Here is a 14,909-nt window from a genome sequence, read left to right on the forward strand (position 1 = left end):
TCTTTATAAGAGAGATAACAGATCGATCTCTCTCTCTCCCCCCCTCTCTCAGGTGCAGAGTAAAGGTCAAGTGACAAGGTCTTTAAACTAGGAAGAGAGCTCTCACCGGAAATGGAATCTACTGGACACCCAGTGTTGCACTTCCAGCCTCCTGAATTGTGAGCAAATACATTTCTGTTGTTCAAGCCACCCTGTCTATGGTATTTTGTTATGGCAGCTAGATTGGACTAATGTACTGTCTTTGTCCTCTCATTGTGATATACATTCCATAAAGACAGGGCATGACTGTCAGCTCAGGGCTGTAGGACCTGCACCGAGCATGCTGCATGGAAAAGAGCTGGTGCTCATGAGTGTCTGCTGAGTGAATGAATGACAGATTGCCACCCACTGGTAAGAATCATTACAATGCCATTCTGGCCCCGAGTGCCCTCTGCCCTGGAAATATGGATAAAAGTCATGGCCGGCCATCACGGTAATTGGGGAGTGATAGTGTGGCTCTTTCACCTCCTTGCACCCTATCTTTAATATGTTAACCGCTATCTCTTTCCTGTTGTTTTTCAGTTTCTCTTAAACTGATTTAATAAACCATGATATTCAAGGATCTTAATTTGTCTGCAAGCCGTAGCCCCATGACCTCTGGGATTACATGTCCCCGGAGGCCATTCTGGGTGATTTCCTGATGACACCACTACCACTGTACATAGAAGGATGGCTTTCTTTTGTTTGGAATTTACCAAGAGCTATTTCCCCTGATGGAAAGCCACTCTGCTGACGGCCACACTGCTGGTGGTGTCTGTGTTGCCCACACAGCCATGTTCTTGTGAGTCTTCACATGCGTGTGTCTGACTGTTTCGTTATGTAACCTAGTGTGGTCATGCCTGGGTGGTTACATGTTCAAAAATATAGTTTATAAACTCCTTCATTTTACAGTAATAACATCCAGTTTGACTTTTTAAAAATATGCATAAGTAGGTTAAATTACATCTGAATTAAATTTCAAGATAGTAGAGGGACTCCTCAGAGATGGCCACCTTCTCGCTGTGTCCTCATGGGTGCAGGAGGAGAGAGAGCGCTCTTGCTCTTCTCCTTCTGATAAGGACATCGATCCCTAATCTAACCCTAACTACCTCCCCAAACCCCATGTCCAAATACTATCACATCGGGGTTAGGACTTCAGCACATGGATTTTAGGAGAACACATTCAGCCCATCACACCTGCTAGGTGACATCTCCCTACCCCAGCAGTTGCCAGGCTATGAGTTGGCTTTGAATTACTCTTTAGAGTTGTGGTGCCCAATATGACAGCTAGTAGCCACATTCACATTTAAATTATAATTAATTAAAATTAAACAACACAAATAATTCCTCAGTCGCACTAGCCACATTTCAATGCTCGATAGTCATTCGATGTGGCTAATGGCTACATATGGGACAGCCCAGATGTAGAACGTCGCCAACATCACAGAAAGGCTTACAGGAAGGGCTGCATTAGTGAGCTGTTCACTAAACACCCTCAGAACTAACTCAGGCTCCCGAGCCGTTTTCATTGATCATCTCCTGTGGCTTTTGCAGATGGGGGCCACCAAATCAAACTTGTTATATAACCAGAAAAAAAGACCATTCATTTAACCTCTGTACGTCCTAAATCCAAAAGACTTCAGCTTGAGCAAGAGGCAGCAAGCCTGCACACACGAAGGTGACAGGAAGGTGACCACCAGGGAGGAGGTGCTGCACGGCACAGGAGTGCTGACATGTCAGAAAACCTCACCCACGTCATCGTGTGCAGAAGAGTTGCTGATTCACACCAGGAAACCGGACCTCAGTCCAGGAACCCTCGGGATGCCAAGCCTGGCTCCTGTCTTGACCGACATAGTGAGACCAGACAGACGTAGCCTGCTCAGAACTGGCTGGGCCGGGACAGCCTGAAATTTACTGCTGCCAAGAAGAAATAGGGAAATAATCTACTTCATCAGGAGGCCACTGGGTTCCAAGGCAGCTCTAACCACACCCACCATTCAAGCCCTCCGGGACATGCCTCACTGATGAAATAAGCCAGAGGTGAGGACCAAAAGGGGCGAGCTATCTGGCTTCCCAAGTCACCACTTGGGAAGTAATTTTCTCCTTCCATTCCTGGTCTCATGAACTGTGGTTCAGTTAAGAAAACATGGCCCTGGCTGGGTAGGTATGTTGGTCAGAGCATTGTCCTGATACGCCAAGGTTGTGGGTTCAATACACAGCCATGGCATATACAAGAATCCACCAATGAATGCATAAATAAGTGGAAAAATGAATTGTGTCCTCTTTCTCTCTCTCTCCCCCGACAAAAAAAATCAATTTAAAAAATTAAAAAAAAAATGGAACCACATTGTTAGACAGAGGCATAAGACCAGTCCTATACATGTTCAATCAGTTGCCAATATTGTAAAAGAATGAGATTTTACATTAAAATATAATCTTGAGGATTACCTTAAAAAATGGAAAGCTTTGGTCTCTCTGGGGCTCCATTCTAGGGTAACACTGGTTCCCCAACTCTGATGGGCTGGGATTCTCCAGTTTGCCATGGCCCCCGTCCTCCCCTGTAACATCAGACCTCACTTTTCTCTTTTATTTAGAAGAATAACATCCCAGAGCAGGTTCAATCCATAGAACTGTAGAACCATTTTAAAAAGAATAACAATTTGTTTCTAGTTTGAGATGTAAATATTTATTCACAGTTTGCCATTTGTTTTTTGTTTCATTTGGTTGTTTTTGTTGTTCTGACTTTACTTCTGGTGTTCTTTGCCATGCCAAAAAAATAAAAATCTATAGTCTGTCAATCTTTTCATTGATGACTTTTGGATTTCTGAGTCATGGCTGGAAAAGCCTTTCCCACTCCAAGGTTATAAAAATTTTGCTCATTCTCTTTCTAGTACTTTTATGATTTTACTTTTGACACTTAAACTGTTGATCCATTTGGATTATTTTCTGGTGTACAGTAATAGGAGAGGATCTGTTTTTCACCCCAAATGGCCAACAAGTTATTCCAGTTCCATTCATTGAATATTTCACCTTTCCCCACTGATTTAGATGCCATCTACCCCATTTTCTAAATTCCCTGATATATTTGTCTCTTTCAGAATTATATTCTCCTGTTAGTCAAGCAGTCTGTTCATACATTAGAACCATACTGTTCTGGTTATTGTAGCTTTATCATATGTTTGGATGTTGATTTGCCTTGCCCATCATCACTCCTCTTTGACATCGTTTTCCAAGTCTAATCTCCTAGTTCACAGAAAAGGTAACACAAATTATCAAATATTTGAAAAGACAATCAGCTTTGTAGCACACTTACTAATTAGCATTACACTGAGATGCTGTTTTTCATGCATCAGATTGGCAAAAACTCCAATAATGAGATGATGGGGTTGATGAAGCAGGCACATTCAGACAATGCTGGTGGGTGTTTAAATCAGTAGACTCCATATGGAGGTCACCTGGAGCTATCTACCAAATTTAATATGGACTTTCCCTTGACCCTGAACTCCACTTCTGGAAACTTGCCTTTCAGATATAATTGCAGAAAACAAAATGATATACAGATAGAGTTATTCATAGACACACTGGTGGTAATTGCAAAAGACTGGAAACACCCAGCAAGGAACTGGTTAAATCATTTATAGCACATCACTCAATGGAATAATAGGCATCTGTGAAAGGAATGACTTAGAAAGTTCTCCAAAGTATATACCTGAACAAAGAAAGCAAAGTGTAGAAGAGTGGGTATAGTATGTTACCTATGAAAATAAGAAGACACCCAAATGTTTCTGCCATTATCTGAAGTCTTCCTGAAAGGCCGTGCATTGGGCAAAATTGTGCCCAATGTGTCTCTCCAAGAATGGAATTCAGTAGTCTAAAATAAAGGGGCTTATGGGTAAAAGTAGGCTTGGGCAGACTGCTAAAAAACAATGCAGCATTATAACCAGGGCATTAGCAAAAGCAATACGGTCCCAATAAAAATAACAGAAGAGTGAAAAAAGAAATCTATAATAATAAAAGCATAATATGCTAATTAGACAGGACATCCTTCCAGACGACCTTCTGGATGAAGCCGCGGTGGTGGGGGCTGAGGAAGAGGCAGCCAAGGCAGCGGCAGTGGGGGCCGAGCCCCTTGCAGGAATTTTGTGCATGGGGCTTCTAATAAGTAAATAAAAAATACATAGTGAAGTGTTACATTACACAGAAGACTTTGCTTTAAAAAGGAGCTGAAGGTATCTTAATGGAAGGGGGTTCAAGGACAATGGAGGTGCTGAATGATGGAAACAAGGGCAAAATGTGCAAAGATTGGGGGGAACTGCAAAATAAGTTCTTCAAACACAGAGCACATGGCCACACTGAGGTCAGAGGAAGAACACAGGGCACCTGGAACAGAACGGAATTCCTCCAAGGCTGGTTTGCTTTCCTGTGTTGTGCATTTTGCAGTCACTGTATGGACTGAAAAACACGCGAATGAACTAGTGCAGCATTACTTCTACTTCTGGTCGAGACTGATTCCGGGGACTGCCTTTACCCTCTCCCATGAAATAATTTAAAACTAGATTTCCAAGACATTGGGCATCAGACAATGAAAGACAGTGATGCTTAAGAGAAAGGAAATGAGTATTGAGCCCTATGACTGCCCCGATGTGGAAAGTCCCTAGGGAGGGGACACAGGTGGTGCCCAGCGGCCTCTGAATTGAGGAGATGGAGCTGCCAGTCCAAGGAGGCCAAAGTGGAGAGAATTAGCTGAGCAGAGTTCCAGAAAATAGGGAGTGGCACTGAGAGAGACATTTCCCTTGAGAGTTCACCTGAGCACTGATCAGCACATACCTGCAAGGAAATTACTCAAGGCTGGAAGAGAACCACCGCCAAAGAGTAAAACAATCCTCAGAGCTCATAATAAAGTCTCAGACGTGTACTCCTCTTTTCTCTGACCACAGCTACATAAAACAGAGTTCAGTTCCCATTCCCACCAGCCAGAGTGGAAACCTCATAATTCACGGAGCATCGGGTAGAACACTCAGAAAGGCTCCCTCGCTAGTGGGAAAGACTGGTTAGGTTGAGAGAGCTGTAGACCAAATGCTGCTCTGCTCTCCCTAACAAAGCTTAAAGCAAGACCTGAAAAACTCAAATTATTTCCATGTAACTTAACTGCATCCCAGAACAAAGCTCAAGAATATTTACAGAAATATAAAAATGTCCAGCACCCAACAAGGTAAAATTCACAATGTCTGGCATCCAATCGAAACTTACCAGGCGTGCAAAGAATCAAGAAAATATGACCTATAGGAGAAAAATCAATGAAAACAAACCCAGAAATGACACAGAGAGGATTAGTAGCTAAGCAAATTAAAACAGTTAATATAACTATATCCTGTTTGTTCAAGGAGCCAGAGGAATGACTGGACAGACATGGAAGGTATTTTTTAAAAGACCCAAATCAAACTTGTAGAGGTTAGAACTATGTCTGAGATGAAAACTGCCCAGGGTGTAATTAAAATCAGAGCAGATACAGCAGAAGAAAAAATTAGTGAACTTGAAGACATGAGGGTATGTGTGTGTGGGGGGAATATTTGAAGAAATAATAGCTGAAAAATTTCCTAATATGATGAAAACTATAAACTCACAGATCTAAGAAGCTCAACGAAGCCAAAACCCTACAGTCATGAAGAAGACTACCCCAAGGCACATTAAAATTAAACTGCTTAAAACCAGTGACAAGGGAGAAGTCTTAAAAGCAACTGAATCAATCCACCTTCAGAATTATACTGGTATCATTACCTTATTTATGACTCATGCATGAGTTAATTATTATAATAGGAACATGCAATATAATAGATTGTGTACATGTTTGCTTCTATTTGCCAAAGGACATTCTGGATGGATCCACGGAACCTGGTTCAAGTGCTGAACCACTTGGGGTTTGGGAACTGAGTGGATGTGGGATGAAGGTGGGAAAGCGATTTCTGTAGCTGTGTAACTAGGTAAATGTATAACCTTATCCAAAACACATATAAAAGAAGAGTAACTTTAAATGTATCTTTTTCTTTCTTATTACAAAAGGAAAATATATCAGCAGGAGGGGAAGTAGGGAGCGATGACTAATGGGCATGGGGTTTCCTTTTGAGTAATGAAAAGACTGTGGCATTAGGCAGTGGTGATGGTTGCATAGCTTTATAAGTATAGCAAAACCACTGACTTGTGCACTTTAAAAGAATGAACGTTATGGTATGTGAATTGTATCTCATAAAAATTAACAAAAATACAGAAAAAAGGAATACATACATGTTCACCATGAAAAAATTAGAGCATCAAAGAATTTTAACATAGCCGGGCCAGCGTGGCTCAGTGGTTGAGCATTGACCTATGAACTAGGAGGTCACGGTTCAATTCCCAGTCAGCACACATGCTGGGTTGTGGGCTGGTCCTCAGTGGGGGGCGTGCAGGAGGCAGACAATCAAAGATTCTCTCTCATCATTGATGTTTCTATCTCTCTCTCTCCCTCTCCCTTCCTCTCTGAAATTAATAAAAATACATTAACAAATCATTTTAACATAGGAAGAAGCCTAAAGATCATTGCAGCCAGGCCTTCCCTGTGAGTGCAGAACATTTGTTTGGTGAGAGGGTCCCTGTTTCAAATCTACCTGGGAAAATCGACTACTGAATTCCGTTCTTGGAGAGACACAGGCACGTCAATCTGCAGGAGCTCTGAAAGTCCTGCAGCAGAGACATCTATTCAACTTTGAGCCACAAACTATTTACCTAATGTACTTGATGGATTTGACCATGACCTTCTCTGACCTCTTTATTTTTTCAGTGAGCATGAGGGCTGTGAAACACAGATCATGATAGTTCAGTGACTTGTTCAAGGTCACACAGATTTTGGTTGCCAGAATTGGTGCTAGATTTCATAAATCTGACACAAACTGGCTTTGGAAGTCTCAGGCTGAGTTCACTAGGCTTATAAATCCTTTCACTGGCCTTGTAATTTTCCTACACGTCCTTGAATCCCATACTTCCACATTGCTCCTGAATGGCTCACTTTGGGTTTTGAGCTTCAGCATTCATGTTCCCTGGTTTTTGGTAAATACAAAAGGGATTTCCATTGAAGAGGGCTCCCAACATGTGTAAGTCCCTCTAAAATGAGGAGTTTATGCTGAGGTGATGATTCAACAGTCTCAGGTTTGGACTCCTCTTTTCTCTGACCACAGCTACTTACAACTGAGAGTTCAGGGAAGAGAAGTGAACATGGGAAGAACACAGACCATCAGATATGAAATTAGAATAACAATAAAATAATAACGATAATATCTGTAGAGTACTTAGTTTATGGCAGGTGGTGTTCTTAATCCTTCACAACCTTTAACTCATTTAATTATTCAGCATCCCATGCATTAGTGCCCCATTTTATAGGGGAAAAACTGAGGTAATAATAAGTAATCTGGCTCAATGTCACATTGCATAACTGGGAAGTTAACTCAGTCTGACTTGAGAGTTACTGCTTTTAACTACCATGTTACGAAAGGAGTAATAAAAAGGACAGCCAGGCTTTATGGCCCCATCTGATGTGCCCAAGAACCATTCCATTTAGTTCCCCTGGCAGCCCCATTAGGCCAACTCTCCTGCTATGATGCCAATCCCACAGATGAGGAAACTGAGGCACAGAGAAGTCAAGAGCCTCACCCAAGAGCCATGGTGTGTGGGACAGAGCAGGACTGACTGCAGCCAGGTCCAGAGCTCTTAACCTCTTACAACACACTCTCAAAGTGGCTTTTTTCTTCTCTTTTTAATCTTTGTGGTCATTTCTGCGAACAGCAGTGTTTTAGCAGGAGAAGCCAAAAAGAAACAACAACAAAAATCGAACCCATAAGAAATACATTTCAGCTATAAAAACCCTTGGGTGAACTTTAAAAAAGAAAATAAACAATCATGCAAAGGCTGGGCGAATGTTGTGAACTTTTCTCCTTTACGTTTATTGTACATTCGGTGGAGAGGCAGTGTTATCCAAACAGATACAGATCTCAAACCAGGGCCTTGAGGGGTGATGGCTCTGCGGAAGTTTCTGAGATTTGGTATAAGACCGAGGGACAGGCCTTGGGCTTACCTAATGCTTGCCCTGTGACTATACATACACCTCTCTGCTGCAGTGCCTCAGTTCACTCATCTGTAAAATGATGGGGTGGTCCTTACTTAGGTTCTTTTGCTTCTACAAAATTATCATTTCAATTCTTAGAAAAGAAAGACCCATTTTACCTTCTAAACACGGACTAATCTCACTCCAAGTCAGTGCTTTCAGGCCTAAAACCCAGCCTCAGCCTCCCTCTTCATTCCCTCAACCACGGTCTTCCATTCTGAAATGCGCACAGAGTAGTTGGAGAGTTTATTTCTCCTCTGGAGCAACTTGAAAAAAAAAAGTTAATAGGAAGCACATGGGCATGGTGTGTGAGCGTTCTGTGTGTTTGTGTTTGAAAAAAATACTTCAGGAGGAATATGTCAGGCTTGCAAAATGCCTGGGCTGTCTCAAGAGCGGTTTATGGCCATTAGCATTAGACTGAAGGCACTTAATTGGGACAAAGTCCAGCTGCTGCCGTAGCCTTTCTGGCATCTTGGCCATAAGGAAGATTAAGAAAATAACCTGGATTATTCTCATGGTGGGGCGGGTGAGAAAGAGCAAGAGGTCTTTTTTTCCATTTGCGAGGGGTTGGCGGGGATGGTGGTGGTGGTGGGGTGGGGTGTAGGCCAGGTTAACCCATGGAGAATCATCTCCTATATTACAGTGGTCGGCAAACTGCGGCTCGCGAGCCACAGGTGGCTCTTTGGCCCCTTGAGTGTGGCTCTTCCACAAAATACTGACTTCTGCGCATGGGCCATGAAGTTTCAATCGCACTGTACATGCGCGCCCGCACGTGGTATTTTGTGGAAGAGCCACACTCAAGGGGCCAAAGAGCCGCATGTGGCTCGCGAGCTGCAGTTTGCGACCACTGTCCTAGAAGAATCTCCAAGAGTTGGAGGGCAGGATAGTGTGGTGGTTATCCTCCTGGGCTCTGGAGTGCAACCGCCTGGCTTCAAATCCCACCACCACAGCCATGTGACCTTGGCCAAGCTACTTTACCATTTTGTAGCTCAGTATCTCCACCTGTAAAATGGGGATCATGACAGAACCTATGTCAGCGGCCTATTGGGAAGATGCAGGGGAAAGGCGAATATTCAGAGCTTAGGAGTCCCGAAGGAGTCCTGGAAATAACACTAGGAGGATCAGCATGGGCTCCAAAATTCTAGAAACCCGAGTCTGAATCCCAGCTCGGAACACGTATTGGCTCTGTGATCTCAGGCAAGTCGCCTCTCCTCTCTGAGCCTCATTTTCATGGGAGCGGATGGTGCCCACCTCCCATGGTTGCTGTAAGGACCAGAGAGGAAATAACATTATTCTTCATATCCTGGACCCGGGAAGTGCCTGCTTCACCTTCCAAGCTCATTTCCCTTACTCACTCTCCCAAGATTCACGAGTTTGCTTTGGAGTCCTTCAACAATGAGAGCCTTTTCCTACCTCAGGGCCTTTGCTGACCCCTCTTCCCGGGCTGTCCTGTCTCCAGCTGCTCACATGGTTGGATCTTTTTCATCACTCAGGTCTCCCTCACCACCTGAGTAACATCCATCACCATTCCCCAACTCATTGCCCATCACACTGCCCTGTTTTTGGCTTGTACAAGCTTTACCAATATTTGTAGCCACCTATTTATTTGTTAATTGATTATTGCCTGTCCCTCTCCATGAGAGAATTGTCTTTGTTGACTGCTGTACCCCCAGGGTGCCAGGCATACAGCTGGTGCTCAGTTATAGAGAATAAATGATGAGTGGATGGGGAGCCATACCTACATAACTCACTTATTACACAGCGGGGTGGGGAGGGGCTACTAGAATGGGGGAGGGTGGACTGTGTTTGCTATTCAACCTCTGCAGCCTTAGATGCCCAAGGCAGTAAGTTCTGTTGCTATTGGCAGAGCTGGAAAAATAAATTGGCTTGAGATTGGCCCAAATGCAAGTTCAAGTTCAGTGTCTTCACAAACCTTTATTATTGGGATCGGTACCACAATTCACTCTGCACTTAGAGAAGGTCCCAGCAGCTTGTACCCTTCAAGGGAACTCAGAAAGACCACTGTGGGATGACAGAGGTGACAACAGAGGAAGAGGAGATAGGGCAGTACCATGACGAAAAGCATGGGCTTTGGAGTTGGGATTCTACCAGACCACCAAGAGACCCGATTCAGTCTGTTTCCCGTTGCATTTGTAGATCAGTCATTCCCTCTATGCCTCAGTTTCTTCTCCTGGAAAATGGGAACAATACCAGCACCAATGCTTTGGAGTGTCATGAAGACTATATCAGATGATCCAGCAACATCAGGTGCCATGTGGTGTCTGGCCAATGTCAGCTGATGGTGTCACCAGCGGTCTGCTGCAGACTTTGACACGGAAGTATTCCAGTGCTGGGCATCCGTGCTCAGCGCCCTGTTTCTCTTACATACCCCTATGATTACTTGCTGAATTTTCACCAGGATTTTCCCTAAAAGGCTGCCCTTGACATCCATTTCAAAGAATGTTAAGTGACAATATGTGCAAAGAGTTTTTAAAGAGAAAAGTACAATCACTCATTAGCCCACCACCTTGTCATTACCTCTTCAGGTTCTCACATAACTTTTCAGACCCTTGGTGGTCATTTTCACCAGCTTTCACGAAAGAAAACACACGGGGATGAAGATCTCCAAAAGATCTTCCAAAAGATGCCACCAGCGCTCTGTCCCATGCACCAGCTCTAACATGCTCCCAATGGAGGACTGGAGAAGAGAAGGGGCCCACAGTGGGTAAAAGCGTGGAGGTGGACACAGGAGAATCTAGTAGGCCGGTTTCTTGGCCTATCTGAGGAGGGAGTTATGCACTGGAGTTCTTTCTTCCCCTCCGAAGGCCACCTTATGGGGATGCAGCCTTGAACCTCCAGCTGAAATAGTTACTTTACTTGCCTGGCCACTCTTCCCACCACCCAGCACTTCCCTGAGTGTGCAGTGAACTTCCTGTCTATCACACTTAAAATCAAAGCCAACAGCCCTCAAGGCCTGTGTGATTCAGCTCTGCCTTCTCTCCAAAACTCTCTCCTCCTACGTCCCCGACTCTGCTCCAGCCTTGCTGGTCTTAGTTCTATGTCTCAAATATGTCAAGACATTTCCCTCCATACAGCATTTGCACTGACTTTTCCCTCTGCCTTTCCTGATGACTCTACCTAAAGTTACATATCCAATGCCTCTTGACTGCCCCACAACTGCTCATCACTCCCTATCCAAACAACACACTTATTTGCTTCATTGCACTCAACTCCTCCCAAATTAGTCGGTTTATTTGTTGCTTTAGTATCAGTTTCTGTAAGGGAAATCTCGTATCTTCTGTCCACCACTGTAACTCCATTACTTGAGATAGATCCTGGCACATAGTAGGTACTCAAATCTGCTGAATGAATGAATGAATGACACCCAACTCAGGCAACGCCTTGGAGAGGGAAGGGAGGGGCCGGAGCGACACACTGACCATGCATCTGGTAGGTGTACGGGCTCTGTCCGGTGGGTGGGGTGCTGAAGCTGGAGCCATAGCTGAGGAATCCACTCTGGCCAGGGGAATGGTTCAAGCTGTCTTCTGTCTTGATGCCTTGGAAGGAGGAAGAAGAAGCACCAGGGACACATGAATAGGATGCTCCCTTGTCACCCACAGAAGAGCTACTGAGTCAAGACAGCGTGCATGTTTATCAGCTTCCAAACCAGGAGTTGCAAACTATTGGCTTGTGAACCAAAGTTAGTCTACAGACATATTTTGCTAAGTGTGCATATTTTTAAGGAAAATATGAAACTGTTTTTGTTTAAAAATCAGGAGGATTTCACCCAAAAATCTGGACTTATGCTTTCTCTTGAGCAATGGGCTGGTGCTATGCCTGTATTCCCATGTGACAACAAGCTACCTAGAGGCTTCCAGATTGTGTATCCCAGGTCACCACAGATCCTGTACTGTCTCTGAGACACGGAAGCTGGTTTTAAGGTGCTTTATTTTGCACGTGTGATCAGGTTCCTGCTTCCTGCCTGGCTCTGAAGGAAGTGAGTTTACAACCCCCTATTCCATGGAGCAGCACCCTGTATGGTTTAAAGTTCATCAGGAGTTTGGGTGAAGGTGTTAAATGAACCAACCTTCCTCTATAATGATGATTCCACTTAACCCTAAGACACATTCTCTGTTTTTTTGTTTGTTTGTTTGTTTTGTTTTGGCCAGGGGCGGGGGGGGGGGGGTGGGGAGGCAGGAGGTGATGCTTATCCAAAGGCCACAGTTACAAATCTTCCTTCTGTTTTGGCCAAACTCTGACATCTTCGCCAAACTACAGACTCCAATCCCATGAGCAACTGGCTGGAGAAGGGACTGTATCAAAGGAGGGGGGCTAATCCACTATCAAAAGCCAAGATATTGTATTTTCATTGAAAATGTAATATACTTTGATTATCTTTGTCTATCTTATAGGTGTAAAATAGTACTTTGATACGATTTCAATGTGTGTTTTTAAAAGAACATTTCTAGTTCTGGGGATGGTTTTGTAATTGTGGTTTCCCTCCTTCTCACCCATTCACTCCCATAAATGAAGAGAATGCTTAGAGGGATAAAATGATTCCTTGGTGACCAGGACTAGCTTTCTCTTTATGAAATAACATACTGACACTTGCCAGCAGGTTGTCAGGAGATTAAAGGAAGGGGAAAGAATAAACATATCAGGCTCTGAATGAGGTACTTAGCAACACACACCTCTTTCATTCTCACTGCACTCCCACAGAACAGGCAGCATTGCTTTTCCCATTCTAAAGATGTGGAAACTGAGGTTCAGAAAGCCAGGCTACTCAACGGGGTCTCACAACTGGCCAATAATTCTTAAGTCAAGGTTTTCCCTTCCTTCTCTTGCTGCATCTCAATAATGGGTGTGAAAGGATTTTATGCAATAGATGGTATAGGACTTCAGGAGCAATAAGCAGTATCATAGGCACTTCCTTTTGCGCAGTCTGCTAAGAAGGTTAATGGTGTACAGGGTACCTGGAGTCAAATCTAAACTCCTTGGGTGGCTCCAAGGTCCTACATGGGCTCTGCTCACCACTCTGACCTTTGCTTGCTCCATGCTCCCTTGCTCACTCTTCTCAAACTGTGTGCTCATTTGTTTTAGTGGCCAAATGGAAATCCAAAGTATGAATATTACTGTTTATTCAGCCAGTCCCCTGATGATGGACTCTAGGTGGGTTCTAATTTCTTCACTATCACCGCCTGTGACAGATGGACATGCCTCCTCACGCAGTGTTAGAATGCTTGTCTACCTTGGATATGAGAAGTGGAATTGCTGAGTCCAAGAGCATATACATTTTTCATTTTAAATACAGAAAAAAACTGCAAGAATATGCTCATTCATTCATTCAGTCCACAAACATGCAAACATTCATTCCACAAACACACACCAGGGCTGCAAACTATGGCCCACGGGCCAAATGTGACTTTCTTTTTTTTTTTTTTTTTTTTAATTTTTTTATTGCTTAAAGTATTACAAAGGGTATTACATATGTGTCCATTTTATCCCCCCGCCCTAGACAGTCCCCCAGCCTCCCCTATCCCCCAGTGTCTTATGTCCATTGGTTATGCTTATACGCATGCATACAAGTCCTTTAGTTGATCTCTTACCCCCCTACCTCCTGTCCCCCAACCCTCCCCGGCCTTCCCACTGCAGTTTGACAATCTGTTTGAGGCCAAATGTGACTTTCTGCCTGTTTTCGTAAACCAAGTTCTATTGAAACACAGACATATCCATTCACTTGCGTATTATCTGGCACTTGCAAGCTACCATGGTAGAGTTCAGTAGTTTTAATACTGTAGGGCCTGCAAAGCCAAAATTCACTGTCAGGCTTTTTTACAGAAAAAGTTTGCTGGCCCCCATGGCACACAAAGAAACGATAGAGGAATGATAAATATCAATTCCAGGGCTGTGAGTATCTCTTAGAAGAAAGGGACAGAACCTCCCTTTACATTTTATTTTTAAAGTTGGATGGTCAGTTTATATGGGTATCTGTAGTGTTATTCTTTATGCTTTTACATATGTCCTTAAATGTTGCATAATCAACCGAGAAAAATACTCAATACTCCTGATCTCCTTGCCCCTAGTTTATTCAATTGTGTTATTTCCCTGCAACTACTTAAATAAAGGTAGTAATGCTAGCTGCCAAGGAGCATAAAAAAAGTTTCCTAACACGATTCAACAAAGTTTCTCCAGACAGTGGGCAAACACTGCTTGCTCGGGCACAGGCATATATGAAGGGCAATGGCTTTTCATCCCACCGTCATTATTCAGTGACAAGGATATTCCACGTATACACAGCAGCCTGGCTCCTCCTGCATTGATTGAGCATTTTCCGTGGGCCAGGCCCTGTGAGCTAAGCCCTTCAAGTAGGTCAGGGGTTGGCAAACTAGGGTCCATGGGCCAAATCTGGCCTACTGACTGCTTGTGTCAATAAAATTTTATTGGAACACATACTCATTACATACTGTCCATCTGCCTTCACACTCCAGTGGCAGAGTTGAGTAGTTCTGACCAAGACTGTGTAGGCCACAAAGCCGAAACTATTCACTATCCAGCCCTTGACAGAAAAAAGTAGCCGGGCCCCTATGCAGATGATCTCATTGCATCTTCACCGCAGCCGCAAGGAGGCCAGACTTGGTTTGGCTCCACTGTATGAATGAGGAAACTCACCCAGGGTCTCAGGACCAGCAAGGGGCAGCGGTGGGGTGTGAGCCCAGGACGTGTGTGCTCTTACCACCTTTGCTGTGCTGTCAGAGAGTCT

General features: G+C 43.9%; 1 protein-coding gene across 2 annotated transcripts in view; it reads right to left on the reverse strand.

The window, feature by feature from the left end:
* The window catches only part of EYA2 (EYA transcriptional coactivator and phosphatase 2), a 209,133-nt gene that overhangs the window by 105,568 nt on the left and 88,656 nt on the right, over window positions 1-14,909 (reverse strand). For both annotated transcript variants that reach the window (XM_081096726.1, XM_081096725.1), the window contains exon 5: window positions 11,590-11,706. In XM_081096726.1, coding sequence (XP_080952852.1) covers window positions 11,590-11,706 — 117 coding nt within the window. The remainder of the gene's footprint in view (window positions 1-11,589; window positions 11,707-14,909) is intronic.

Source organism: Myotis nattereri, assembly GCF_964212035.1.
Source record: "Myotis nattereri genome assembly, chromosome: 8".
Lineage (NCBI taxonomy): Eukaryota > Metazoa > Chordata > Mammalia > Chiroptera > Vespertilionidae > Myotis > Myotis nattereri.